At 37.7% G+C, this 27,388-nt stretch overlaps 1 protein-coding gene across 1 annotated transcript in view; it reads left to right on the top strand.

The window, feature by feature from the left end:
- The window catches only part of PKHD1 (PKHD1 ciliary IPT domain containing fibrocystin/polyductin), a 465,684-nt gene that overhangs the window by 425,361 nt on the left and 12,935 nt on the right, over positions 1-27,388 (top strand). The window contains 5 exon segments of the mRNA XM_028097676.2: positions 5,593-5,728; positions 6,654-6,741; positions 14,107-14,214; positions 20,227-20,385; positions 24,124-24,243. Coding sequence (XP_027953477.2) covers positions 5,593-5,728; positions 6,654-6,741; positions 14,107-14,214; positions 20,227-20,385; positions 24,124-24,243 — 611 coding nt within the window.

Genomic DNA, 27,388 nt, shown 5'->3' on the forward strand with positions numbered 1-27,388 from the left:
GGAAGAGATTTCTGTACTGCCAGCTTGTCTCTTTCCTCCTTCATGGCAAAACCACTGATCTACCATTGAAGAATGTTTCTGTGCTATTTCTTCTTTTCGCTACAATACAAATTCGCTGCTTTGTTGAATTAGGTGAATGGCAAAATTGTCATAATGGTATTTCATATATCTGGCTTTGTGGGAAAATGAGATGCTCTGCATAGGCAAACTGTCCATTTAATTAAAAATTGTTCCTTTTATCACTACATTTTTAAAAGCGTTCATCTCTTAAACCCCCCCCAAAAAAACCCCAAAACATATTATCCAGCCTTATTAAACTGGAAATAATGTAGACCATTCACATTTTTGTTGATGATTCATGGTCATCATTAAAATTATCATTTATTTCACAATCCTGTTTCTGCAGTGATACCCTTAGGGACCATTGTTCTTACACTAAATGGCCCCAGATGACTAAATCCTTGATTCTACTTCTGCAGGTTATGTTTTTCTGCTATTTTCCTTATAAGTAGGATGTAAATTGTAATCCATTGCTACAGCTGACATAGCTGCATCCAGCAGATCCCCACTCACATTCGTATGTAGTTCTACTCCAAAATTGAACCCTGCTACCTTAAAATCGAGTAATTAAGATCTCTGTGTATGGGTGGTGAAGTTGTAGGTAAATATAGTAAGGATTCATAAAACCTTACATTTCAATGTCTTTTATGTCCCAAACATTAATTGAACAGCTATTATGTCCAAAAAATTATATGGCTCAGATGAAAATCTAGAGATTTAAAAATTAATGAATAGGTAAAACAAACATTTCACAACTACTTAACAAGAATATATTATATTAAATCTAATTCTATATATAATTACAAAGAAACTAATTTGATATGAACCTGCTTTACCATTAGTCCAGGTTTTCATAAAATTAACTTTAGTTATATTAACTTTGGTATATTTTTATCTTTATAATAATTATTAGGTCAACACTTCAACTTACTCTTATATTCCCAAGAGTGCCTAAGCACAGTGTCATGCACAATAAATGATCATTAAATATTTGTTGCCAACAGTGAAATGTAACTGTTTGGCCTCTCTACTATTCTGATACTCCCGTGTAACCAATATCCTGTATTGAATCTCTTTCATCAACTAAATCTTGGATCTTGTTTTCCCGGCCACACTATGAGTGCTACAACACCCTAACGCAAACAGGACATTTTGAATAGTTTGGGTGTGACCTTAAAGAATGTATTCAGAGTTTCCATTATCCCAGATAAGACAGTCATGATAAACTTTTCATAAAATATTATTTTAAGTGAGTTTCCATCTGAAATACTTAGGTTTTAACCCTTGAGTTGGCCTTGTTGGAAGATGTGCCATGTTTATTCTCTGCCTTCATATACTCCTGGCACACTGCAATCTACACCTAGGGTGACTCAAGTCTCAATTCAAAATGAATAATTTCAAAGAACCACAGAGTTTAGTAATAAGTATTGGAGCATAACAGTAAGCATACCAAATGAGGAGTATACCAGAACTTGAAGTTGGCCAAGCCAATGTAAGAAGTGGCTTTCCAGAGGCAGGTGAAGACCTAAGAGCAGAGGAAGTACATGGTGGGTACTGATTTGTCATAGTGTTACTACAGTAACATGTATTGGGTACTTACAGTGTCTCAGGTTTGGAAGCACTTTGTCATAGTGCCAGAAGGAAACTGTCTGATCACAAAGACATTTTTTCCCTCTTCTCTCCCTAGGAGTTGACAGCAGCTAAAGGCATCTGGCTAAGTTTAATAGGGAGCATAAAGACTGGGAAATATAAATAAAAATGGTGTGTGTCTGTACTCTGAGAGATAGCCAGGAAATCATTTTTGCCTTACAAAGTATATGGAGGCGGGGAGGAGGTACCATGTTCCCGAGGGACAGAGGTTATGGTATCTTATTTACCTTTGCACATCTCACAGTGCCTAGAACAACATTTGTTCATAGTAGAAGGGTTAACATGTTTGTTAGACTGAGTTGACTAGAGAGCTTACTTTCTTCTTCGAGGGTATAGAATCTTGCACACTTCTTTGGAATTCAAGTCCCCTGATGGCACATAGAGATTCTGCCCTATCTAGCCTAGTTGAAACAGGACTGATTAAAAATGCAGGACACCTGAAACATTTAATCAAAACATGGGGCACTTTTATAGGAACCTGACTTAGTAAGTTGGAGGAGACAAAGGTTGAAGAAGGAACAAGGAACTCTCTCTAATGCCCCTACCTTCAGCCCACCCCCCATAGGTCTTGCCCAGAGCCAGCTTTCAGTAGGATTTATTTCTTTGTTTGCTAGGTTTGCCATGCAGATAGAAATAATCCTCTCCTCTACAGAGGAAGCGTTTCAGGATCTGGCAGATTGAAAAGCAAGAGTTGGAGTGAATAGTGGTGATCTCTGAATGGGGAAAATGTCCGTATTCTCTTGATCTTTTTTTTTTCTTTTTTTTTTTTTTTGTAGCTTGTACTTAAGCATTGAAGGGAAAAAAAATTTTTTCACATACCTGACTGGGTGTTGGAAGCTGTTAAATAGTGGTTAAAACTGGGAGGATTGGAGGGAACTTTCCTCCCCCATTTTTTAAAGTTTGGCTGTAGGTCCTCCTGCCTGCAGGCTACAGTCACATTAGCAGTTGGAAATTGGATAACGACAGCACAATGACAAATCCAGGTTGCTTGCAATAAGTTGCTAATCCCTTTGCTTTAATATCGGAGCAGCGTATAATGATGTTTGGACATCACTCCAGTTTACTGACGACCCCACTGGGGCCAGCAATAGAATCTTACAACTGTCTAACAAGGTGTCAGGTGACTCCCGTCGTCACAGCAACGGACACTGGAATCTAATCTTCCCTCCATCCCTTCTAGCACCCAATAACGCCTAGATTATATAAGTGGCCCATCATTGCTTGGTAACTTGAATCAATTAACGTTAATTCGCACAATGCTATGATGTATTGTGATCACTTTCATTTCAGGGAAGGGGGAGAAATTGCTATAAGTCACCTAAAATGAGGTTGTCTGTGGTGCTGAGGTATTAATTGGGTGTCCATATTAAATGCAAAAGGAGCCCCATCGTGAAAGGAAAGTGGATGAGTGACTCTCTTGGCTGCTATTGACCTATCAGAAGAAGAGAGTGCCCTTTTCCTTTGCTTTTATCTATTACAGTTTTCCCTATTGCGTGTCAAGTTGATGTATTATAAAAAATTCATTTGGTGACCTTTCACCCCCTTAGCAGATTAAACAATTTCACTTCGATGGCATCATTAACAGGACCCTGCATTTAATGATGATTTCTCTAAAAGGCCACGGAGATTCGATTTTAAGCTAACAGATTTATTGCACTATTATAACATATCGTAAAAAACTGTACCACCTACGGTTAGGTTTTAGGATAGGAACTGCTTAAGAGTTTATGTGGAGCTTAAAGTGGTATTACCTTGGGATATGCTGTAGCAGCAAGTCTCTGACCTCCAGTGAGATGCTGTTTACATTTAATAAGAGATGTTTGCTCACAATAAACTTTAAAGTGTGTCAGGGATGGCCTTTCAGCGGGTTTTCAGGCAGTTGGCTCCCATCTCTTTGTCTCTACACGTCAGTGTACTTCTGAAGGATCTCCGCTGGAGTCTTTTGGCTTCCTTAACCCCATTGCTAGCCTGCACCCCATCCCACATAGGAAAGCATTTAAGAAGTGAGTTAGGGGAGAAATAGGATCCAGTAGCAATGTTAGAATTTTCCAATAACCTGGGCCCCATGGAACGATAGAATTAATAGCATGGATTTTAAAAATCTGATTTAAATTTTTCCCCTTAAAAAAGAAAAAAAAAAAAAAAGAAGGAGCCTTACCCCCACTCAGGCTAAGGAAACTAATAAATGAAGATCAGGCTGCTGTATGCTGAATTCCCAGTGAGTGATTCTAGCACAGAGGTCAGGGCCTTCGCCGATAGATGACCAAAGGTGATTCTTAGGACTACATATTCTCAACCTGTCTCCATTTCCCAGGATTCTCAGGGGAGAGAGAAAGTGCTTCCTACGGAAACTTCATAGTTTGTGATCTACTGCATTTGCTCTTCCCCTCTTTCCTCTTCTTAGGACTAATTATCTTTGCCTGGTATACACCTTCCATGTTAAATAAATATTTTATCCTTTTCTCCTTAGATGAGAGAGGGGAAAAAAACGGTTGGGGAATAAAGTAGTTGACTTACGAGCATTTAACTGGGACAGGGTAGGCTAACTTCCTCTTCTTCTTTTTTTTTTTTTCTAAGCAAAACCTTATTAGAACTGACCTTAGCTGTTTTGAGAATAAGTCAACAACAGATGCTCTATACTAGGATAATACATGTGATATATGATATCTGTGTATCTCCATGTAATTGCTAAAAATCTACTGAATAACTGTAATGTATGATTTACAGTAAGCTTAATAGGACAATAGATATATAATCTATAATGTCCTTTTTTAAATTTTATTTTATTATGTTATATTAATTACCATACATTACATCATTAGTTTTTGATGTAGTGTTCCATGATTCATTGTAATGTCCTTTTAATAAAGCTATGTTGGTCATCAAAAACACCAAAACTCTGGGAAAAAGATGCTTTGAGGTATCATGAACTGCAGAACCATTTTGTGTTATTTTATGTTTATTGTATTTTATTGCTAAGTCACATCAGCAATTAATGTGCTTGAAAGAGGTCAAAAACAATATAGCTCATTGGTTAACAGCTCTAGACCTTGATCATACCCTTAACTATTTGTAAGACCTTTGGCAAGTTACTTAAGCCCTTTGGGGTCTCAGTTTCTTCAAGTTTAACTAGAAGTACCTACATCACAGTGTCATTTTAAAGATTCAATGGGTTTATATGTCAAAAGCTTAGAATAGTACCTAGTACACAGTAAGTACTCAGCGTATATGAATTTTAAGTTCTTATTCTCCCTACAGGCTTCATTCAATTAAAATAGATTAATCAATTAATTCCACAGTTATGGATCCTATTTAGTGCAAGCACACTGTGGAGAATGTAAATATGGAAAGGTTGTTGTGAGGATTGCGTGAGCTATTCTATGTAAAACAAGAGTTGTTGCCGGAGCTTGCTGTCAGGCGTCTCTTGCGATTCTTTTCAGTGACATCATCTTAGTACCACAGAATCCGCCATCGTCGAAGTCTTTATACCGTAAAAATTGGAAAACACCACAAATCAGAACCTTTTGGGGGAGAGCTGACTTACAAGCAGACTAGTGAACATATCTATCTGTACCTCTGATTAGGCATTCTTGGGGCTGATATTAATGAACGGTGATAAAAATCTAAGTTCATAATTTGTGCTTCTTTCCACCCCTCCCACACACCCAGTCCATCCATTTCCAATGCTAAGCAAACGTAAAAAATAAACATTTAATGACCCTTTGGCTATAAGGTCATATTTTCTATATACTGCATTATGAAATTTCTGGAAACAACAGCAAATGCAAATATTTTCACTGGTAATAATGCATTTTAGAAATCGTCCCTGCCATGATATCTGTAACCTTATGGATATATTCTGTTTTTGTCAACATGTGCCAGAAATATAAGCAGTTTTAAAACTGGGGACTTGATATATATTCGGCCCTACGTTCTCTCGGTCCTGGTCCAGCCTTCAGACGGAGAAGTGGGAAAAGAACTTAGAGTACAACCACGGCTCGTTTTCCTGGATAAGCAGGTAACTGGTTCATGGGGAACAGTCTGTCTTTAGAGCTGGGAGTGTGTCATGTCCAGCACACGTCACGCATTTACCGAGTGGCCCCCGTGTGCTGTCGGCACAGAATTTGTCGTCTGCCTGCCACCTCACAGCTGGCTTCCTTCCACTTTCTGTGAGTGCCCAGAATTTGATCAAGAGTAAAAATAAAAGCCTGATGCTTTTCCTCCCCAAGCAAATCCTTGAAGCAGGTCTCTTGTATCTTGAATCTGGCCTTCCCAAAGAAATCATTTCATATGCTAATGAAAGAATGTTTGCTATCACATCTGCATTACAGTTTTATGTTATTGTAAATGATTTCTCTTATATGTGGTTAACCAAATCATCAACAAAGGTGTCTGTGCTTAATTCTGATTTTAGTGTCCATGCCCTCTGATTCTATTTTATCTTCTCTATATTTACTCAAGTCATGGGCGGGGAAGGAAGGGAAATATGGTAGTTAAATCAGCTTTCTACTCTGTATTGTAAAAATTCACCCCTGACATGTTTGCATGGGGAGGAAGCCTGTGAGATTGAGGTCCACACTTGGAAACCTGTCCCTTTGGAGGTCATCTGGCACTCAGCCAGCTGTGTCCTGCTTCTTTCCCTCAGTCTTGCCTTCCTTGTTAATCTTCAACACGTACTGCCGTTCTCCTCTTCTGTAAACTTAGCTTTCCTTTCTCTTCTTCATTGACCTGCCCCAACTTCTCCAGCAATAACCTCCACTCTCTTTTCTTGATAAGCTTATTTTGATATATTCTTAACACAAGAAAGAAAATACTCATCACTTTCCTTCCTTTGCCTGTCTCTACTAAGTTGTGATTTTGTCTGAATTCTTTTCTGTTTTAGATAACTTCACAAAATTCTCTTCTCAATCCAGCTCCCCCTGCCCCGTTTTTTCTATTTCCAGAATCGGAGAATAGAGTCCTTGGGGCCCCCCTCAGAGCCTTGGGCCATTTCTGTTTCCCTGGAAGGGACATCAGATTCAGTGCTGAAAGGTAGGTACCTGTGACATTCAGACACCTGTTACTACTACATCTGTAAGAAAATGTTTGCAGCCATTAGAGTTCATAGCAAGGTCAGTAATACTGAGCATCTTGGGTAATTTGGAAGAAATCCCTTTATCCCCTGTCTACAGTACCATATCGGTAAAAAGCAAGATTAGACTGGCAGTAAATACTTAAAGAGCCACCTCCTCTTCTCCTCTTGCATGTTGGAGGAGCATTTTTGTCACAACCATATCCTCAATATGATGTAAAAAAGGCGTGTCCCCCAAGACAAATGATTCTGGTACAGTATCATGGACTGGCCCAGGGAGCAAGTCACAGGTATGATGTGGTTCCTTTTTTTTTTTTTTAAGATTTATTTATTTATTTCAGAGAGAGAGAGATTGAGCAGGAGTGCGAGGGGGAGGGGCAGTGGGAGAAGGAGAGAGAGAATCCAAGCCGACTCCCTGCTAAGTGCAGAGCCCACCCAGGGCTTGATCTCAGGACCCTGAGAACCGAAATCAAGAGTCGGGTGATTAACTAACTGAGCCACCCAGGCGCCCCTATGATGTGGTTTCTATGGGGAAATAGAAACACTTTCAGTATTATGAAGAATAAATGCAATGGCAAACGCAATGGCAAATGCAAAGCACCTGGTCCAGAGCAGGCCCTGAGTTTACTTCCCCCTCTCCACCTTTCTTTGTCCTCTGTTGCCTTCCTGTTCAGTCCTAGTACCACTGCTAGCTTCATTTAATGTCCCTGAAGTTGTGCATATAAAAATAAAATTAAAAAAACCCACCATTGTATTCTTTGCTTCTATGAGTTTGACTATTTTAGATACTACATGTAAGTGGAATCATTTGTCCTTCTGTGACTGGCTTATTTCACTTAGCATCACGTCCTTAAGATTCACCTATATTGTTGCATATTTCTGAATTTTCTTTGTTTAAGACTGAATAGTATGTCATTGTATGCATATATTGCATTTTTTAAATCCATTCATCTGTTGATGAACATTTAGATTTCTTCCATTATCTTAGCTAGGATGACTAGCACTGCAATGAACATGGGGGTTTGGATACCTCTTTGAGATCTTGATTTCAATTCTTTTGGATAAATACCCAGAAGTGGGCTTGCTGGATCATATGGTAATTCTATTTCTATTTTTGTGTGGAAACTCCATACTGTTTCCCATAGTGGCTGCACCATTTTGCATTCCCATCAACAGTGTAAAGAGTTCCAGTTTCTCCACATCTTCACCAACACGTTCTTTCTTTCTTTTTTTAAATAATACCCATCCTAATAGGTGTGAGATTGTATTTCATTGTAGTTTTGGTCTGTATTTCCATGATGATTAGTGATTTTGTGCATCTTTTCATATACTGTAGTTGTTGGCCATTAGTAGGTCTTCTTTGGAGACATGTCTATTTGAGTCTTCAGCTTATTTTTTAAAATCAGGTTGTTAGCTTTTTTATCCTATTGAGATGTAGGAGTTTCTTACATATTTTAGAAATATGTAAGAGAGATATATAGCTTGCAAATATTTTCTCCCATTCTGTAAGTTGCCTTTTCACTCTGTTGATTGTTTGCTTTGCTGCCCAGAAACTTTTTAGTTTGATGTAATCCTACTTGTCTAATTTTGCTTAACATTTCCATAGTCACCCAAAGCAATCTATAGATTCAATGCAATCTCTATAAAAATCCTAATAGCATTACAGAAATAGAGAGAACAATTCTAAAATTTATGTGGAACCACAGAAGATCCTGAAAAGCCAAAGCAATCTTGAAAAAGAGAAACAAAACTGAAAGCATCACACTTTGTGGTTTCAAAGTATATTACAAAACTATAAAAATTAAAACAGTACGGTACTGGCCTAAAGATAAATGCATAGACCAATTGAACGAACAAAGAGCCTAGAAATAAATCCACACATATATGGCCGACTGATATTCAACAAGGGAGCCAAGAATACACAATGGGGAAAGGATAGACTCTTCAACAAATAGTGTTGGGGAACTAGATATCCACATGGAAAAGAGTGAAATTGGAGCATTATTTTATACCTTACAGAAAAAATAACTCAAAATGGATCCAAATCTAAAACATAAGACCTGAAACTATAAAACCCCTAGAAGAAAAGACAGCTTCATGATGTTGGTCTTGGCAATGATTTCATTATTGACATCAAATGACATCAATGACCTCAAACACACAGGCAACAATTAGAAGCAAAATAAAAGCTGTGTTGATAACTCTTTTAAAACGTCAGCTTATCAGATTTCTATGTATTTCATGAATTGTCTAGGACAAATCTGTTGGTTTTGGGTTGTCTGTAATCTTTTTTTCTAAACTTGTAAATGTCTCATCTACCAGTTCAAAATATCAGCCTATCTATAAAATAGCTGGTTTCCAAGAATAAGCCATGACTTTACTGTTATTTCTTGCTCTACCTTGGCTATGAGCCTAAGCTTCTTCACATGGATTCTGTAAAATACATGAAATGCCAAAATGTATAAGAATAAGTCCATTGTAGAAATACTAAATCTTGCCATTCCTGCTAGTTGCATTTATTTTTTGGCCTAAACTATTACTATCATCTGGTATATAACACCTGTCTCTCCTGAGGATATTGTCCTTTTGTTCTTTGTTACATGTCTTAAAAAAAGGAAAGATATGAAATTCTTATGATAAAGTTTCTGCATTAGTGAATTAGCATTCAACAGTTTTTAATGAATTAATCCCAGAATTTTTTTACATCACTTTTATTTAGCTTATACATTTTGTTTTCTTGTAAAGCTATCCCTCATCAATTCCAGAAAACAGAATTAGTCCCTTTTGAAAATGTTCTTGAAGAGGCAATTGACATTTCATGATTAAATATTTCATAGGTTCAAAACCCTTACTGTTTCAGGCTTGTCTCATTCTCTTCCTTTCTTGTTAGAGCTATAAATTTGCCTGCTATCTCTTTTTAAGTTGCCTTTCAACTATTTTGGCCTATAAATTCCCTACCCTATATATTTACTTATGTCAAGAAACTGAATCTTTTCAGCCTGTGCACAAAAATGATTTTCCCAAACTTCCATAGTCTTGTTACTCTCCTGAGTACCCTGTCCACTTTCTGTTTGTACGATCCAATTTTAAAGGCCCAGTAATGCTGCTTATTCTGTGAGACTCACCTCATAGACTCCATGTTTTCCATTCTTCCACTCATAACAATGTATATTTTACTCACTTTGGTGAAAGTAACACCCATATTGCTGACTCCTATTTTTGCTCTTCTTTGTCATTTCTTTACCAAAGCAGTTAAGTCTGAAACTCCTTAGGTTTAAAATCCCAAGGAAAGAGAACAGCCCAAAACGATGGGGATGTGCAAATTTGCAGAAACAAGCCACATCATTAAGAAAGTAAGATAATTAAGTAAAGCTATCCAAGGTTGGCCAGTGAAAATTAAACATTCAAAATTGTATTAAGAGGTAGTTTTAAAATAATGCAATATATGTTAAGAAAAAAAAAAGAAGAAGATAGCAGGAGGGGAAGAATGAAGGGGAGTAAGTTGGAGGGGGAGACGAACCATGAGAGACGATGGACTCTGAGAAACAAACTGAAGGTTCTAGAGGGGAGGGGCGTGGGGGGATGGGTTAGCCTGGTGATGGATATTAAAGAGGGCACGTTCTGCGTGGAGCACTGGGTGTTATGCACAGGCAATGAATCATGGAACACTACATCAAAAACTAAAATGTAGTGTATGGTGATTAACATAATGATAAAAAAATTAAAAAAAAAAGAGGTAGTTTTAAACTGCCTGTTTTGATGATGTCATCCTGTCCATTCTTCAATGCCATTTAGCTATCGCTGGCATTTTGACATGAGATTCATAAGATAGAACAGTAATTAGTTTAGTTTACCTTCTGACCTTAAGACAACAGTGTCAAAAATATCAATTTTCAGCTTTTTTTCATGTTTTAGTAATGTGTACATCAACTACCCTCACCTGGATACTGAAGCTCACCTACCTCTAGCCTCTATTCCATATTATCATACCCATATTCCATACCTACCCATGCTCCAAACCTTACACATACTTACGCCTATCTTTGTTCTTTAGGGCTGCTATAACAGAGCACCATAGCCAGAGTGGCTTATAAACAAAGAAATTTATTTCTCTCAGTTCTGGAGAATAGGAAGTCCCAGATCAAGGTGCTGGCAAATTTGGCCTCTGGTGAAGGCAGACTTCCTGATTCATAGATGGCCATCTTCTAGCTATGTCCTCACATGGCAAAAGGGGCAAGAGAGCTTTCTGGAGTTTCTTTTAAGGGCACTCATAACTAGTCACTCCACAAAGGCCCCACATCCAAATCCCAGCACAATGGAGATTAAGTTTCCACATTTGCATTTTGGAGGCACGCAAACATTCAGTCCAAAGCAATACCTTTACCCACACTCTATAACTTACCCATATCCAGGACCTTATTCATATTCCATGCCTTAACGATACTTTGTATCCTTAGTCATACTCCATACCTTGCCCATATTCCCTTTTTAAAATATACTGTGGTCAAATACTTGCTGTCATAAACATTTTTACACGTACAGTTCAGTTACATATATTCCTCACCTTACTCATACTTCATACATTTACCCATGCTTTGTACCTTACTCATACTCTATACCTTACTCATACTTCATAACTGACCATTCTTCATATATTACCCATATTCACCACCTTACCCATACTCTCTGTTTCACTCATCCTCCATACCTTCTTCTGGACCAGACCTGACTCAGACTCCATGCTTCACTTTGCCCCAGTCCTGACACCCTCCCCCAATCCTTCATTATTTTTCTTTCAGTTATTCCAAGTATATCGCCATTGACTAGCTTAGAATCGTATTGTGACCATGCAAAATGACTGAAACTGTTTGCTATTTTATTTAGTTAACCATGTCACACTCAGCCCGCTGACTCATCTGGATTAGTATGGTCACCACTGTCTTCCTTGGAAGATTTACTGAGGAAGGATGAGAAATGGGCTGAGGTTGTTTCTATGCGCACATTTTGTTGTGTGTGTCATGAAGTGGGGAAAAAAATCTTGTGGAGTTTTGTATTTTTAGAATGCTCACATCACCAGAACACCCTTCTCATATGAGTGAAAGAATCTCTTGAAGCCGTCATGAAATACTTCTCTTTAACTACAGAAAGAGTGGAACCAAAACAATTTGGGATGGATGACCTAGCTTATTCTAAGGATTTCCTGGAGAAAAACACAATAACAACAAAACCATATCTGTATATCTAGTCAAAACCTTTTATTCTTGTCTCAGTAGATCCTCCTCAGTAAATAAGGAGGTTATAACTAATTAACAAAAAAAGTAAATTTATATACTGGAAGATAATTATTTAAGGGTCCTATAGATGCTTTCATATTTAATTATAGATCCTGGCTGTAGGAAAAATATGTTCTTGATATTAAAAAAAAGCCTCAACATCAATGACATACCAGTTTGCTAATATTGCTAGGGATGAGAGGGATAGTTGTGGGGGAGAATTGGGGCGGAGAGGTATTTTGCAAACCATATGCCCCACAGAAACACATTTAGGTAGCACTCTCTTCTAAGTCATGTAGTCAATTTCAATCTTGCTTCAAGCCCAGCACCCCATCTCATCCCAAGTTCCCCCAGCCAGTACATTGCTTATACCAGCTTGATCAAGGAGCCTGTCGATGGCATTTGTATATTTTGCAATTACCATTCCAGAGATATGATGAACCCTGGAGTAATGTACTGTACTTGGCAGCAACTGCCTCAGCTTTTGGGCACATATGCTTCAAATCTGAGAATACCATAGATATATATGGGAATCTGTGTAGAGATCTCTGAGGCAAGCTGGTATTTAACGCAAAAGCAAACCCATTTGGAGCTAAAACACTTTCCATTAGGCAGTTAGGCGGCTGTTCTACGAGCCAGACTCACTGTGCTCGACCGACACATTTCGATTAAATGCTGCTTTGTATTCCTCCAAAGATGGGAACAATAAGGACGTTTGTCAAAGGAAAAACTGCAGCAAACGATTTCATGTTGAACATCTGTACTCTGCAGTTCATTGTTTGCAAGAGTTTATTGACCATAATTTTGATGCATATAGGTTTTAAAGAGTATAAACTGCATTTATCTTGGGCGCCTATCATTTATTTGAGTCTTGGCTTATTTATTTCCATTTTTTCTGGGCATTTTATTTATTTTGGGAAGCTGAAGAGATGAAGGAAAAGATGTTTTTGAAAAAGAACTTATAGTTAGCTCTGCAAAATTGATGAGGAAAGACAATGTTTCCACAAAAAGGATTAAGCAATTGAATTGAAAAATGTAACACTAAGCATATTATATCTTTATGATACCTTTCAGCCTTAAAGATCTCAAACCAATTTATAAACTTTAAGACCACTCTCCCAACTCATTGTCCATCATATCAATCATCATGACATTTCCAGAGTATACTGTAGCAGCTGTTAATTATCAAAGTAATTTGAGGGTAGTGGAGTCAGAAGACTAATTAATGGCATTGTGAATGTGATCCTGAGAAAGTTGCTTTCTTTCACTTTAAAAATGGATGGCCTAGTTTTAGAAGATGTAAACTTACTTTCTTTCTTTCTTTCTTTCTTTCTTTCTTTCTTTCTTTCTTTCTTTCTTTCTTTCTTTCTTTCTTTCTTTCTTTCTTTCTTTCTTTCTTTCTTTTCTTTCTTTCTTTCTTTCTTTCTTTCTTTTCTTTCTTTCTTTCTTTCTTTTCTTTCTTTCTTTCTTTCTTTTTTGCATTTTATTCATGGAAACTATAGCCCAGGCAACCCGAGTTGCTAAATCAACGTAGCCTTTATCAGTCATGATTTGATGCATTGCTGTTGTCCTGCTCTCTTGGCCTAACTCTGCCACCACATAAACTACAGACTTCTTGAAAAAAAGAGAGACAGAGCCTAGAAACTGGCTACCTATAAGATAATAGACTTTCTTGACAGACATTTAATAACAAAATAGTCAGCATAGTTAAGAATGCCAACTTGGAAATCAGGCAGATGTGGCTATAACCCCGACACTGAGTAATTTCACCTTTCATAAGGTTATCTATTTCCTGTTGTGTAGTTTATTTAAAATGATGTATATAAGGCACAGCGTCTGGCATAGCACACTTTCAATTACTGTTATTATTATTCTTTCTTGGATTATTTGGTTCCAAGATTTATCTAAGAAAAGCCTGATGGATTTTGTAATCTGTTCATTAAATCTTTTTTTTTCCCATCAGTGTCCAATTGCCTCTTTACAGAGAAGACTTGAAGAAACTGCTCTTTAGTAGGTAACTAACATTTACGTTTTGTCTCTGTTTGTTTGTAGGATGTACTCAGGCAGAAAGTCAAGATGGTTATGTGAGCTTCTCCAACTTGGCAGTTTTGATCTCTGGGTCAAATTGGCACTTTCTTTTTACTGTCACTTACCCTCCAGGTAATATCAGCAGAGTGTGTTTTTACTATCTGTTTCTCAAAAAAAAAAAAAAAAAAAAGCTCCGTCTCCTTTATAATGGGAATAGCTCCTATCATGAATAGGAAGTCATCACAGTTTAGAGAAAAAAATTACTTGGTTATATCATTAAGGTATGAGAAGCAAGAACACATGTAGAAATTAAGCCTCTGGAGAATTCTGGTAAGCAAGAATCCAGATGTACATTTTCTTCTAGTTGTTAAAATTTACTTTGAATGCTTTTCATTATTATTATTATTTATTCGTTCTCTGACATGTGGTGGCATTTGGTTGGATATTAACTAGAACATTTTAATTGATAAAAAAGAGAGTCATGGGATATTGAGTATTAGGAAATTTTATCTTTCTGTTCTGCCCTCCTCACCCACTGCCTCCCCCCAACTCCATAAATTACAACCATACCCATTCAAAATCCTGGTGTTTTAGAAGTACAGGTATAAGGTATGTATAAATTGCTTATATGCTCCATTTCTTCTTGAAAAAAGGTCTTCTCCCTCTGAAACGTTCTCCACAACTTTTGCTTTATTAGAGGGTAACACCACTCAATAAGTTTGAAGTAGATAACATGTTAATTAAACTTCAAACGAACCTATGCAAAAGACTCCTCTCCCATTTCCACGAAGGGTAGAGCCAAGTCTCCTCCTACATAGGAGTGGTGAGAATGGAGTTTTTTGGTTTTTGCTTTTTGGTTTTTTTTGAGAGTGTAGTTTTTGACATCCTCTTTTTAAAAGATTGAGCTCTCATAGAGACACAGAATAATCCACTGGAAAAAGAGAAAAAGATTTAACTCTTGCATTCATTATTGTGATTTACCAGAAAAAAAAATTCCTTAGCTAAGAGAGCATCTACAAGAATTCCAAAAATGCTAACACCACATTTGAATTAAAAAAGTAGATATTTATAACCACTTATTAATTTGGGGCAGGAAATCAGTCTGATGCTAAAGCCACGCAACTGTGGAAAGCAGTTAGTGCACGGGCGTGATAATGCAACATTTTATAAAATACCTTTGAATAATCATTACTGGAGTTAAACCAGATAGTTAATGGAAATGGCCAGGGAAATCCCATGTTTTGATGTGAGATATCTGAAGCCCGACAACAAATGTTTAATTAAGGCCACAGATTAGTTCTCCTCATGAAACTTGAATTCAAACTGTCATAGTATACTTCTCAAAAAGCAGAAACTGTGGCTCTTGGGAAAATGTATAATGAGGATTCGTCAACAAGTTCTTTAACTCACTAGTGAGCGTACCAGGAAGACTGCAAAACTGGTTTAAAGAGCATTTGAGGTTACCATAATTAAAAGATAAGCATTACAAAGAAGAGTATTTGAGAGATACGGATCACATAGCCAGCTGAAATAAGTTTGCCACATTGGATACAGGGCAAGAAAGCTGTAACTTTGAGGTTACATGTGTACAGATACCATTTCCGTCTGTACTGGAGAAAAATCATTTGGCAGCTTACCAATCTTCTGCAAATTACCAAGACTAGGCCTAATTAATATTAAATATATATATATATTTCTATATATATTTTATATATTTATATTATATTTACATTTTTATTCTATATTCTATATTATAATAAATATATTTATATATATATATACATATATATATAAATATATATATAAAACTATGCTCCAGAGAATTTGATAAACCTTGCATGGGCCTATTTGAAAAGGCTCTGGTATGGCATCGATCAGTTCTGTAATCACTTTTTTCCTTTAATTCCAAGTCCTGGACAATTTTTTCTGCACAAAGGGAATACCTTCTGAGGTCAAGTATATTATTATTAATTTTAATTTTGCAGGACAGATATCCTTTAAATACCTATGAAAGTGTCTTTATATAGGACAGCTCTGTGGAGATACATGTTCAGTGTTCTGGACCATGGGATTCCCAAGTATATATTTTGAAAAGCAACACACGCAGAGCTGGATATTTTGTCCCAGATTTGTCCGATTATTTATTTATTTATTTATTTTAATTTTTTTTTAAAGATTTTATTTATTTATTTATTTATTTATTTGACAGAGAGAGACACAGCAAGAGAGGGAACACAAGCAGGGGGAGTGGGAGAGGGAGAAGCAGGCTTCCCACCGAGCAGGGAGCCCCATGCGGGGCTCGATCCCAGGACCCTGGGATCATGACCTGAGCCGAAGGCAGATGCTTAACGACTGAGCCACCCAGGCGCCCCTATCCGATTATTTAAAGGAACTTTGTCCTTTAATTTCCTCAGTGGTTAACCAAGACTAACTAAATACTTCATCAAGGTTATTTTAAGGAATGAGTTTTACAGCCAAATGTAAAACGTGATGTAGACAAAAACTTCTCAATGACAATTTATGATTTTGAGCCAGCCTTCGTGTTCACATTTACTAGATCACTACTTTATTTTAGGTTTCACTATAACTTGCGAAAGAGGCTAGCTGAGAAATTATCTTGAAAAGCTTTCTTCAGCATTTTTCCTTCAATTATTCTTCATAATTTTCAAAACCACCTCTACGAGGTGAGGCTCTGTCAGAATGAGGTTTATGGAGTCTAAATTAGAAGAGAAGAGATGGAAGATAGAAAGAGGACAAATATCTTAGAGAGAAGAACAATATTTTAGAAGTACAGGCATTGAGGGACTGAGAAATTAACTAGGTCTGACCAGATGTGTATGGGACCCTCACAAGTCTTTCTAATATGTTGACTAATCCGGCTCACTTGTTTATTTTGGAACATCCTGAGACACCACCAAGAGAGAAGGGTTTCCGTATGTTTATTCTACTGACTTCCCAGCCAGGCTTTCCCCCTTCATTATCATACCTGTGACCTGGCTGTGGGAGAGAGATGGTCGGAGAACAGATGGTCAGAGAACTGACCATTCCTTGGAGCCATGCAGTTCGTAGGGGGATTCTCAAGGGCTTCCAGGCTGCAAAGAGACTGAGGAAGCCAGGGCTACTCCTGGCCCCCAAATCCAGAAAAACTCTGTTGTCTTTGCTATTTCTATGCCTGGGATACTCTTCCTCCTGAAATTCACATGACTCATTCACCCTTCCACGCAGATTTCTTCCCAAATGTCTCCTCCTCAGAGAGGCCTTTTCTGCATCACTCAGTCTACCGTTCCCAGCCCTGCGCCACTGTCAGTCACTCTGTCTGCCAACCTCACTTTAGTCTTCATAGCACTTACTACCGCATGGCATCAGGGTAGCAGTGTATTTGTCTCTGGACTCTGTCCCCTCCCCTCACCTTAGAACCTAAGTTCCAAAAGGGACAGGAATTCTGCTGAGTTCAGCACTGTATCTTCAGAGTGTAGAAACACCTGGCACATCATAGCACAACTATTTCTTTACAATGAGTAAGTGAGGATATTGAGATGATATCTAAGACTGCAGTTTTGTAATGTTCTGCTGCTAAAAGTATTTGAAAGCTGGTGGTCTCTACCCTTAGACCCAGGTGCTTCTCTGGGCTTCTAAACCAGTTTCACTGACTTCAGCCCCTCTGCCATTATTTGAGTTCGAAACACTTCCAGGGCCTGATCATCTGTATCCCACTTGGTTCATGCCACTTCCCAGCTCAGAATTCTTCCTTCTATGACACCTCATTGCCTTCAGGGTATAGTCAAGGGGCTTTTGGCTGACATTTCCTGTGACCAAAGTTTATCTGAAATGCTTTCCAGCATCAATTCCCAATATTTTTCAGCCTTAATTTCCTAAACAATTGCTCTTTTCTCCTTTCTGCCTTTATTTGCTTAGCCTTCGAAGCCCCACTTAGATATTCTCTCTGCTGGGGTGCTTTCCCTGACCATATTGATGGGAAATATCCTTCCAGAGCAATTGATTTGCATTATTCTGTTGGCTTGTGTCACATTCTGATTTGTATTACAAATGTTTATAAATATATCTCATTTTATCTACTAGCTTGTAAATATCTTCAGAATGAGAACAGTGACTTACCCAGTTAGCAAAGTAAACAATCACCGAGCAATCGTTGGAAAATGAATAAAAGAATGAGGAATTTTGTTTTACTTTGTCAAATCCCCAGTAAAATCCATTCCCCCGTCTCTGGGCTAGATTTATCTTATTCAGATGCTCATAAAAAGCAACTAATTAATAACAAGCAAGTATGTCTCAAGTATAAGATGTACACACAGGAGAACCATCTCTAGCTAATTTTATTATGGTAGCTTTGGGATCGAGTCAGCCAGGAGTCAAGAGACTGAAAACCTGACTGTAACTTTCAATCAAATTATCAAATTCAGCCCAAGGAAAGCACAGCAAAGAAAAGCATGATGTTTCCTTGAGTAGAGAAAATAAAAACTCTGTTTTTGTCTGCATTATTCAGATGAAAACTGAGGTTTGGTGTGGGTTGGTTTGTTTTGGATGTGCTACTTAAAAATCGCTGGTTATCACTAATTCAGGTTCATAGGCAAGCTTTTTTTAATTTTTCATTTTTGTATTGGGGTGTAATTGACATATGATTGACTATACATACTTAAAACATATGGTTTCATAAATTTTGATGAAAATATGCTCCCATGAAACCATTCCCACAATTAAGATAATGAACATATCTGTCACCCTCAAAATTGTAGGTACATTTAAAAATTTTTTATTTAAAAAATAACATACAGTAAAATTTATTTTTGTATGTGTTTTTATGGATTCAAATATATTAACAGATTCATGTAATTACCACCACAATCAAGATATAGAACATTTCCAAAAAATCTCCCTTATTCTGTTCCTCTGTCCTCACACCCTCCCCTGCACTACCACTAATCCCTGACAATCCCTTATCTGTTCTTTATCTCTATGAATTTTGTCTTTTCTACCATGTCATAGAAATGGAATCATGAAGTGTGTACCCTTTAGAGATGGACTTCTTTCACTTAGCGTAATGCCTTTTATGGACGTCCCAGTTGTTACTTTCCTACTAATAGTCTGACTCTTTCCTCCCTTCCCCCCCCACCTTTTTTACTTTCTTTCTTTGTTTCCTTCTTTCTTTCTTTCTTTCTGCTTGCTTGCTTGCTTGCTTGCTTGCTTGCTTTTCTTTCCTGCCTGCCTGCGTGCCTTTATTCCTTCCTCCCTCACTCCCCCCCCCTTTTTTTTTTATTCCTTCTTCTTTCTCTTTTTCTTCCCCTCTTTTTTGGCTGAGTCGTATTCCATTGTCTGGACAAACCATCGTTGGTTTATTGATTCCCATGCTGAAGAACATTTGGGTTCTTTGCTGGTTTGGATGATTACAGGCAGAGGTGCTATAAACATTTATGTGCCAATTCTTATGAATATAAGCAAGCTTTTATTTTTTTGGATTTTGTATGCTTTATTCCAAAAATAACATTGAAGTGAGGAAGTGAGAATGAAATTCTTCAGTCTATTAAAGGCTTTGAGATGACTTCTTAGAAAGATGCAGTCTTTAAAGGAACTTACCCATTTTGCCCCATCATCATGACTCTATGTATTCATCACCGCTCTACTCCCAGTTTTCCAGATAACAGAATTCTCATGGACATTAGAGAATTCTCTTGGCTCTGTGGTAGGAGTCCCTGTTCCCCTGTTTTGATATGTTACATGCCATTTTTTGAATAGGAGACATATGTCAGAACAAGTAGTTTCACACATTCTGGGGCTGAGAGCATTTCTGTTCTAATTAGTGGGACATGAGAGTGAAATTGAAATTTTGCATTGGTGGAAAAGGTAAGTCTGAGAAGGAAAGGGGAGAACTGGAAGAATGCCCCATCGGTAACGGACAGAATTGGAAAGAACAATTGTATGTTATTGTTGGAACTGGATTCTTGTAGTTCTTCAGAAACACAAATCTTGGATTTATTATTAGTTCATTTAATCACTTAATTTAATAAATATTTATTGAACCTACTACGTGGCAGGTATTGTTGTAAACATATCTCTTCCACGGTATTTTTGTTATATCAGCATCTTTATATCCTATTAACATGTTATTATTGGGGCTTTTTTTAACAGGGGCCAATTTTACAGCTCGGTCAAGGTCATTCTCTGTCCGACCCGCAGCTAGGTCAGAGAAGTCAACCATCATCTTGGCTGCTTCCCTGTGCTCAGTGGCCTCATGGCTGGCTCTATGCTATCTGGTGTGCTATTGGCTAAAGAAGAGCAAAAGCAGAAGTAGGTAGATTTTTGTTTTTGGAATGAAAATATCGGTGGGGAAATGTCATCATGTATAATATACTAACATTTCTTTTTCTTCCCCCAAAGAGAAATTTTTATGAAACTGCAACATATTAAACCACATGGAACCAAATTATTCAGTTCATACAGTAGAGACAAAGATTGCCTAACCTTAAATAATCATAGTGATAATAATGAGAGCACATATTTATTGAATATTTACTATGGGCCAGGTTCTAAGTACTTTACATACATGGATTTATTTAATCTTCATAACAACCCTATGACGTAGGGTCTGTGTTATGGAGGTAGAGCATGAGGCACAGAAAGGCTAAGTAACTTGCCCAAGGTCAAACAATCAGGGCAAAGCCAAGCAGTTTGGTTCCAGATCCTACTCTCTGAAACATTATGTTCCACTGCCCAGGTAATCCTCCAAAAAGTAAGTTTAAGGAAGAGGGGCAAGGGAATCAGAAGAGGGAAGAGAATTTTTGGTGTTTTTTTTTTTTTTCTTTCTTAGGAGCACAGAAACTATATTCTTGGACATTTTCCCAGAAGCAAATCATTTCTTTTAGGCTGGAGACATGCAGCATCACTGAGGGAAAGAAGTTCTGGAAAAGAGGCTTCTTTCTATCTTTCTACTCTGCTCTTAGAGTGGCAGGCCAGGTACTGACAAGTCCCTGACTCCACCGCATCAAATGAGTGGACAAAACACTGGTGAGATGAGGAGATGCTAGGAAACCAAAGTGATAAGCAAGCGTGGGTGCAAAAGAGGTGAGGCAAAGAGAGGAGGTCGAAATAAAGACAGGAAAGAGGAAGAAGCATGGTGCCACTACTGGAAGACTCACGGTGCTTGGGTTTCTGAGAGATGCTGGGGAGGGAAGCTCCAGGAGACGCACTCATTATTTTGAACCAAGCATCAGTGTGATATCCCTCCCTCTCTCCCTGTCCTGCTGGGGCTGGGCAAACTGCAAGGAAACTCAAGGGTACCTTGACTTTCTCAAGAAAAATGGGATCTCATCCTGGGTTGTCGCCTGTGATTTGTGGAATGCAGGTTTTGGTCTTTGTTTTTAAATCTAAAGGTGTGTGTGTGTGTGTGTGTGTGTGTGTGTGTGTGTGTGTGTGTGTTGCTTTTTGGTTTGAAAGTAAAGACTTTTCATGATTTTTAATTTCATGCAATTCTGTGACATATCCTATTTAATTCTCATCCTCCATTTTACAAGCTAAACCTACCAGCAATGGAGGGACTTCCCACTAAGCTCTGCTCACCCCATCTCTTCCCTTCTGTTCCCCAGCGATACAGGAAGCTTCTTCCTACAGTTACTAGCATATTATCTCGGTAACCTCTTTTTCGCTTTTTCGACTTTTCAATAGCTGTGGACACATTTCCCTGTATTAAATTCACATATTTTCCTGAGTGGATGCAGACTTCTAACTTTCTTTACAAAAATGAAAAGAGATCTTGGAAGCACTTTATGGGGTAAAAAAAAAAAAAGGTACAGGGGCGCCTGGGTGGCTAAATCGGTTAAGCGTCTGCCTTCGGCTCAGGTCATGATCCCAAGGTCCTGGGATCGAGCCCTGCATCGGGCTCCCTGCTCCTTGGGAAGCCTGCTTCTCCCTCTCCCTCTCCGCCTGCCACTCCCCCCGCTTTGTGCTCTTTCTCTCTCTGACAAATAAATAAATAAAATCTTTAAAAAAAAGTTATAGTAATCAGTTCTGTATGAGTAATTTGTATTTTCTTCTTTATATCTTTCTGTGTTTTTCAAATTTCTAGGATTAGCATTTGTTACTTTAGACTAAAAAATATCATTCCCCATCTTCCTCATGGAACAGGATTCTCTGGTTCAGCTGTACGGTCTGTGTCAGCAGTTTACAAACTTTTGATCTTGAGACCTTGTTCCACTTTTAGTAATTATTGAAAACCCCAAAGAGATTTTGTCAATGTGTGTCCATCTATTACTATTTCCAAATTAGAAGTTAAAAAAGCAAATGTAAAATTTCTTATTTACTTTAAAATGACAATAATACATGCATTATATGTTAACATAATTAACATGTTTTTTTAATTTAAAAATGATGTTTTCAAATACATATAATGAAAAGGATGGCATTTTTATGAAACTCTTTAATGTCTGCCTTAAGCTGGATTCTCTTAGCAGCTTCAGCATTACATTTGCTGCAGTGTATTGTTTTGGCTGAAGTATATGAAGAAAATCCAGCCTCACATAAGTACATAGTAGAAGAGGAAGAGTATTTTAATAGCCTTCACAGATAATTGTGGATAATCTTCTTTGATATTGCACCCAAACTGGCCAAGAGTTAGTTACTTAAAGGTACATCTCAATGTACTTTCTATACTCTGTTACATGAAAAACCCACTAATCTATCATATACTTTGAGTGGAGCTTTTACCTATGCATGATTTTGAAACATTATGCTTTAGCCATTTGGAAAATATTGTTTCACTAAGTGATAAAGATCTCTCAAATGCTGACATATTTCATTCTATAATTTTTTAAAAATTGCATTTGTTAGTATCAACATTAATCTTTAAGAGTTAGATATCTGCGAAACTTATAGTTGATATACGTTATCCAAAATTCTAAATTTCCCATGAAAGCTTGAATTGTATCACTGGTGACAAATACTGTCAGTTGTTTCATAGAAGTTACAGGCTGGCTTCATTCACTTAAAAAAAAAACCTACCAAGTACCCAAGTGTGAATGACCAGAATCTGTCTTTCATTCTTCCAAGTTCTTTCAATGTAAAAATGATGTTCCATGAAGAAATCAGATTTTTAGCTAAACTCAATCCCTAAAGTGCTTTTCCTTGAGAAAAATTAGCATATGCCATGGCCTGGCATCATTTGACATTACATTACGAATTTTTTTGTTTATCCTCTGCCATTCAAACTAGAATAAAAACTCTATGAGATCAGGGAGCAGGTCTTTCTTACTCATTGTCTTTCCATTGCCTAGAGGGGCAGGAGCAATGGAAATACATTTTTAATTAAAATATTTAATAAATAAATGAATAGAATATAAAACATCTCATCAGTCAAGAACAGAAGTCTTCAATCAAAAGCACACATCTGCACGAGCTCTGTGGATTGTACCAATGTCAATTTCCTGGTTTTGATATCATACTATATAGTTATATAGGTTGTTAACAGTGGAGGAGACTGGATGAGGGTGCATGAATTCTTCCAGTATATTTCTTTGCAACTTCCTGTGAATCTATCATTATTTCAAAATAAAAGGTTAAAGAGTATTGTAACATTCTATACCAGCTCTGTCCAGTAAAAATATAACATGAACCACAAATGTGAGGCACATGATGCAATTTTCTATCCTCTTAACCTAATATATCAACATCTATTTCAACATGCAATAAATATTAGATATTTTACAGTTTTTCAAAATCAGGTGCATATTTTACACTTAACAGCACATCTTAATTGGAACTAGTCACATTTCAAGTGTTCTGTAGCCATATATGGTGGCTATGGTATAGTATAGTATAGTTTTATACCTTAAAGTTGCTGGTCAGTATATGGGATTGTATTTCATTATTCCTTAAGCCCTGAATACATTATATGCATTCTAGTGCTTGTATATCACAATCATTGTGTTGGGGGCATACAAGAGAAACACCTTAGCACTTAGGACCTGTTTACAAATAAAAATGTTTTATTCTAAAAAACAAGAAACAGTCACATCTTTTTTCTCATTAATCTAGAAATAAAAAGTGAAGATATTTCTGAATTCCAGACTGACAATCAAAAGGATCATATCCACCTCTCATCCAAGCGCAAAAGATCACAAGAGACTAAAAGGGAAGACGCCATGATGGGAGAAGGTAAGCTTGGACAGTGGGGATGATTCCCAAAAGAGACATCCATCATGGATGAACTATGGCCTCCCTCTACCCATGGCTGTCAGTTTCTGGATCAATTGAGTTGTTAGCTCCTTCTTTAGACTGTCACTTCCTCTAAAGGAAATTACACCCCAGGATAGGAGTACCCAAGTCCAGCTGATTCACTCAGCTATTAACCAATTATTCAAGCTGACATTTATATTTTTTTCTTAGGAGATGATAATTGGTTTAACATTTGAATTTGTTACATAGAGAAAGGGAAAACCAAAGTATAGGCATATAATCTTTCCCTTAGCTATTGCAAAGCTGCCAGTCTGGCAATATTATTGAATTGGGGAAATAAGGCAGTGCAGTTGCCAAATACCAACTTTACAAATTAGATTGAATATGGAACCCTTAAGAAATGAGTCAGCTTTGTTAAGCTCTGCTTTGTTGTTTAGCATACTTTTAGCAAAATGTATTATTTGCTTATATTGTACATTAATGCTAGATGATTTTGCTTGTTATATTTTTTAATTGCCATTGGAAATGGTGCCAAGCAAAGAAAAGGTAAGCATTTACTTCAGACCATCACTTTGCCCTTGTCCTTCTGAGACACAGACAACAGGAAGACAGTGGGCAGAACACAAGATGGATTTGCCAAATGTGGATATGGTGTATGAAAAATATTCGTATAATTTCCATGGATCCGAAACGCTTTGAAGCATACACTCTAAAGAGAATAATATTGCTATTTATTCTAAGCAATAGTCAGTATTCATGATATTTTTTGCTTGAGAAAGGAATATGAATCTTAATGGTCCTAGTACGATGTTTAACTAAAAAGTAGCAATTCAATGTTGTTCTTCCTCTAACTAGTTCAGTGAACTCTGGTGTGTGTGTGTGTGTGTGTGTGTGTGTGTGTGTGTGTGTGTGTGTGTAAATGTCAGTTTGTTTGCCTCTTTGAATTTTTCCGCTGAAGGAAATGAAGTTATTTTTTTAGAAATGTCCCAACAAATTAGCCAGCCATACTCCAGCCTGGCCCTACACCAGTAGGTGGTGGTGATAGGTTTGGGGTGGGTAGGTGTGAGAAGAATGAAGACAGAGAGAAATGCGCAGGAATTCTTTCTGGATTCCATCTAAGACCACATTAATTTTGGTTTCTGGAAACCTCTTGTCTATATTACTGCATGCAAATTCAGAACAAGTGTTTGAAAATGTTCATCTGAACTCGGCACTGCAAAGCACGGCATTCTTAGCTACATTCTTAAGTAAACAGCAGGAGTGATGCTAATCTCCCCCTAATCTAATATGGCTATCTACATGAATCTCAGTTGCCCTACTTAAATTAACTACATTAAGCAGTCCACAATGCCTGTGTGTTTTATTAAGGAACATTTTTTATCTGGTGGCTTATTAATAAATTATCAGGAATGAGATAAGGGACAGGGTTTCGGTGGAAAAGTTTAGATTGAAGAGATGGGAGTATCAAAGGCCGTGTTATTGGGACACCAGGATAAAAATAGAAAGATGTGTTATCCGAATCCACCCCTAGGGATCATAGCAGGTTTGTTTCCTTATTTTCTAAGCTTTGTCCAAATCTGAAGAGCATCAATTCCAAGGCAAGTAATGATGCATCTCCTACTTTTCTTCAGAAATTGTTACCAGCTACAGAACAACTAGTTACTGCTAGCTTCAGATAAGTTTGGTCTTATTTCATTATTTCCATGGCACTTTAGTTTCCCTTTACCCTCTTTTTCTAAACTTTTGGGAGGGCTATGTTTCTCCTGAGCACATTGCATTCACTAAGTACTACCTGGCACTAAAATTATTCAGCTGGCGGAATTGAGCATTTCCACTGTCCTGTAGATTCAGACTGTAAATTCATCAGGTTATGGCTTTTACTAAAAATTGCGCGGATGCAATAGGGGGAGTGGAGTTACAATGCGGGAAGAAAGGAGTGGTGCATATATCCCTCATATTTTATTGTTACCAGCCACCTGAACTAGCTTTGAAAATTTGTATCTGCGTTTGTCACTCTGCCAGTCAGAAGATCTAATGAATTTCCAGTGTTAGCTGGAGAGCCGGAGAATGCGACAGTCAGCAGTGTGAAAGCCCGGAGTCAGATAGACTGGGTTTAATCCTGACTTTCCTGTTGACTTGCTTCCTGGCCTCAAGGAAGCCAACTATCCTCTCTGTGCCCATCAGCTCCCTCCCTGGTCAAGTTCCCATAATAATATCGCCCACACTTACAGTTGTTGTGCAGATTAAGTGAGTTAATATCACTAAAGTGTGCAGAACAATCCCTGGCATATTGTATGTAATATATATGTGTTATTTGTTGTTGGTTCTTCTTGTTATTTAAGACTCAGAGCCTTCCAAAGCCTGACTCCATGCTATCTTGGTAATCTTCCGTTGCAATTTACCTTCCTGCCCCTGCTCACACTCCCCATACTAACTCGCTCATCCTGGGACTTGTCTAACTCCTTCCCACCCATTGGCTTGCGTGATTTCTTCCAGTTGGATTGCTTGTCTTCACCTGTTAAAACCTCCGGAAGCTTTTAAGCATCAGCTCAATGTGTTGTTGTTGTTGTTGTTGTTTATAAAGTCTTTCCCAATCCCTCCTACTTCATTGAAAATTAGTATTTTCCTCTTTATGTGCCAAGAATATTAAATGTGTGCCTCCATGGACTTGTGTTTTTTAGAATTGATCATACATAGGTGGTTCTCTGTTCCCACAGGCCCACGGTTCTTAGCCAGGGTAATTTTGGACCCCAAGTGGGATGAAAACCTCATCTTGGTTTTCCCAGGATTTTCCCAGTTTTCAAAATCAAAGCCTTATTTCTCGGGAACTCCCTCAGTCCCAGACAAATTGAGACAGTTGGTCATCCTACATCCAGAGGACATTTGCAATGCCTAGAGATTTTTTTTTTTTTTTTTTTTTTTTAGAGAGAGAGTGAGTGTGTGAGTGAGAGTGGGGGGGTGGTGAGGAGGGGCGGAGAGAGAATCTCAAACAAGGTACATGCCCAGCGCAAAGCTGGACACAGGGCTCAATCCCAGGACCCTAAGATGATGAGCCGAAATCAAGAGTCGGGTGCCCAACTGACTGAGCCACCCAGGTGCCCCTATCTGGAGACATTTTTGTTGT

Source organism: Eumetopias jubatus, unplaced genomic scaffold (genome assembly GCF_037043125.1).
Source record: "Eumetopias jubatus isolate StellerSeaLion01/CBP00866 unplaced genomic scaffold, mEumJub1_p1.0 scaffold_6, whole genome shotgun sequence".
Lineage (NCBI taxonomy): Eukaryota > Metazoa > Chordata > Mammalia > Carnivora > Otariidae > Eumetopias > Eumetopias jubatus.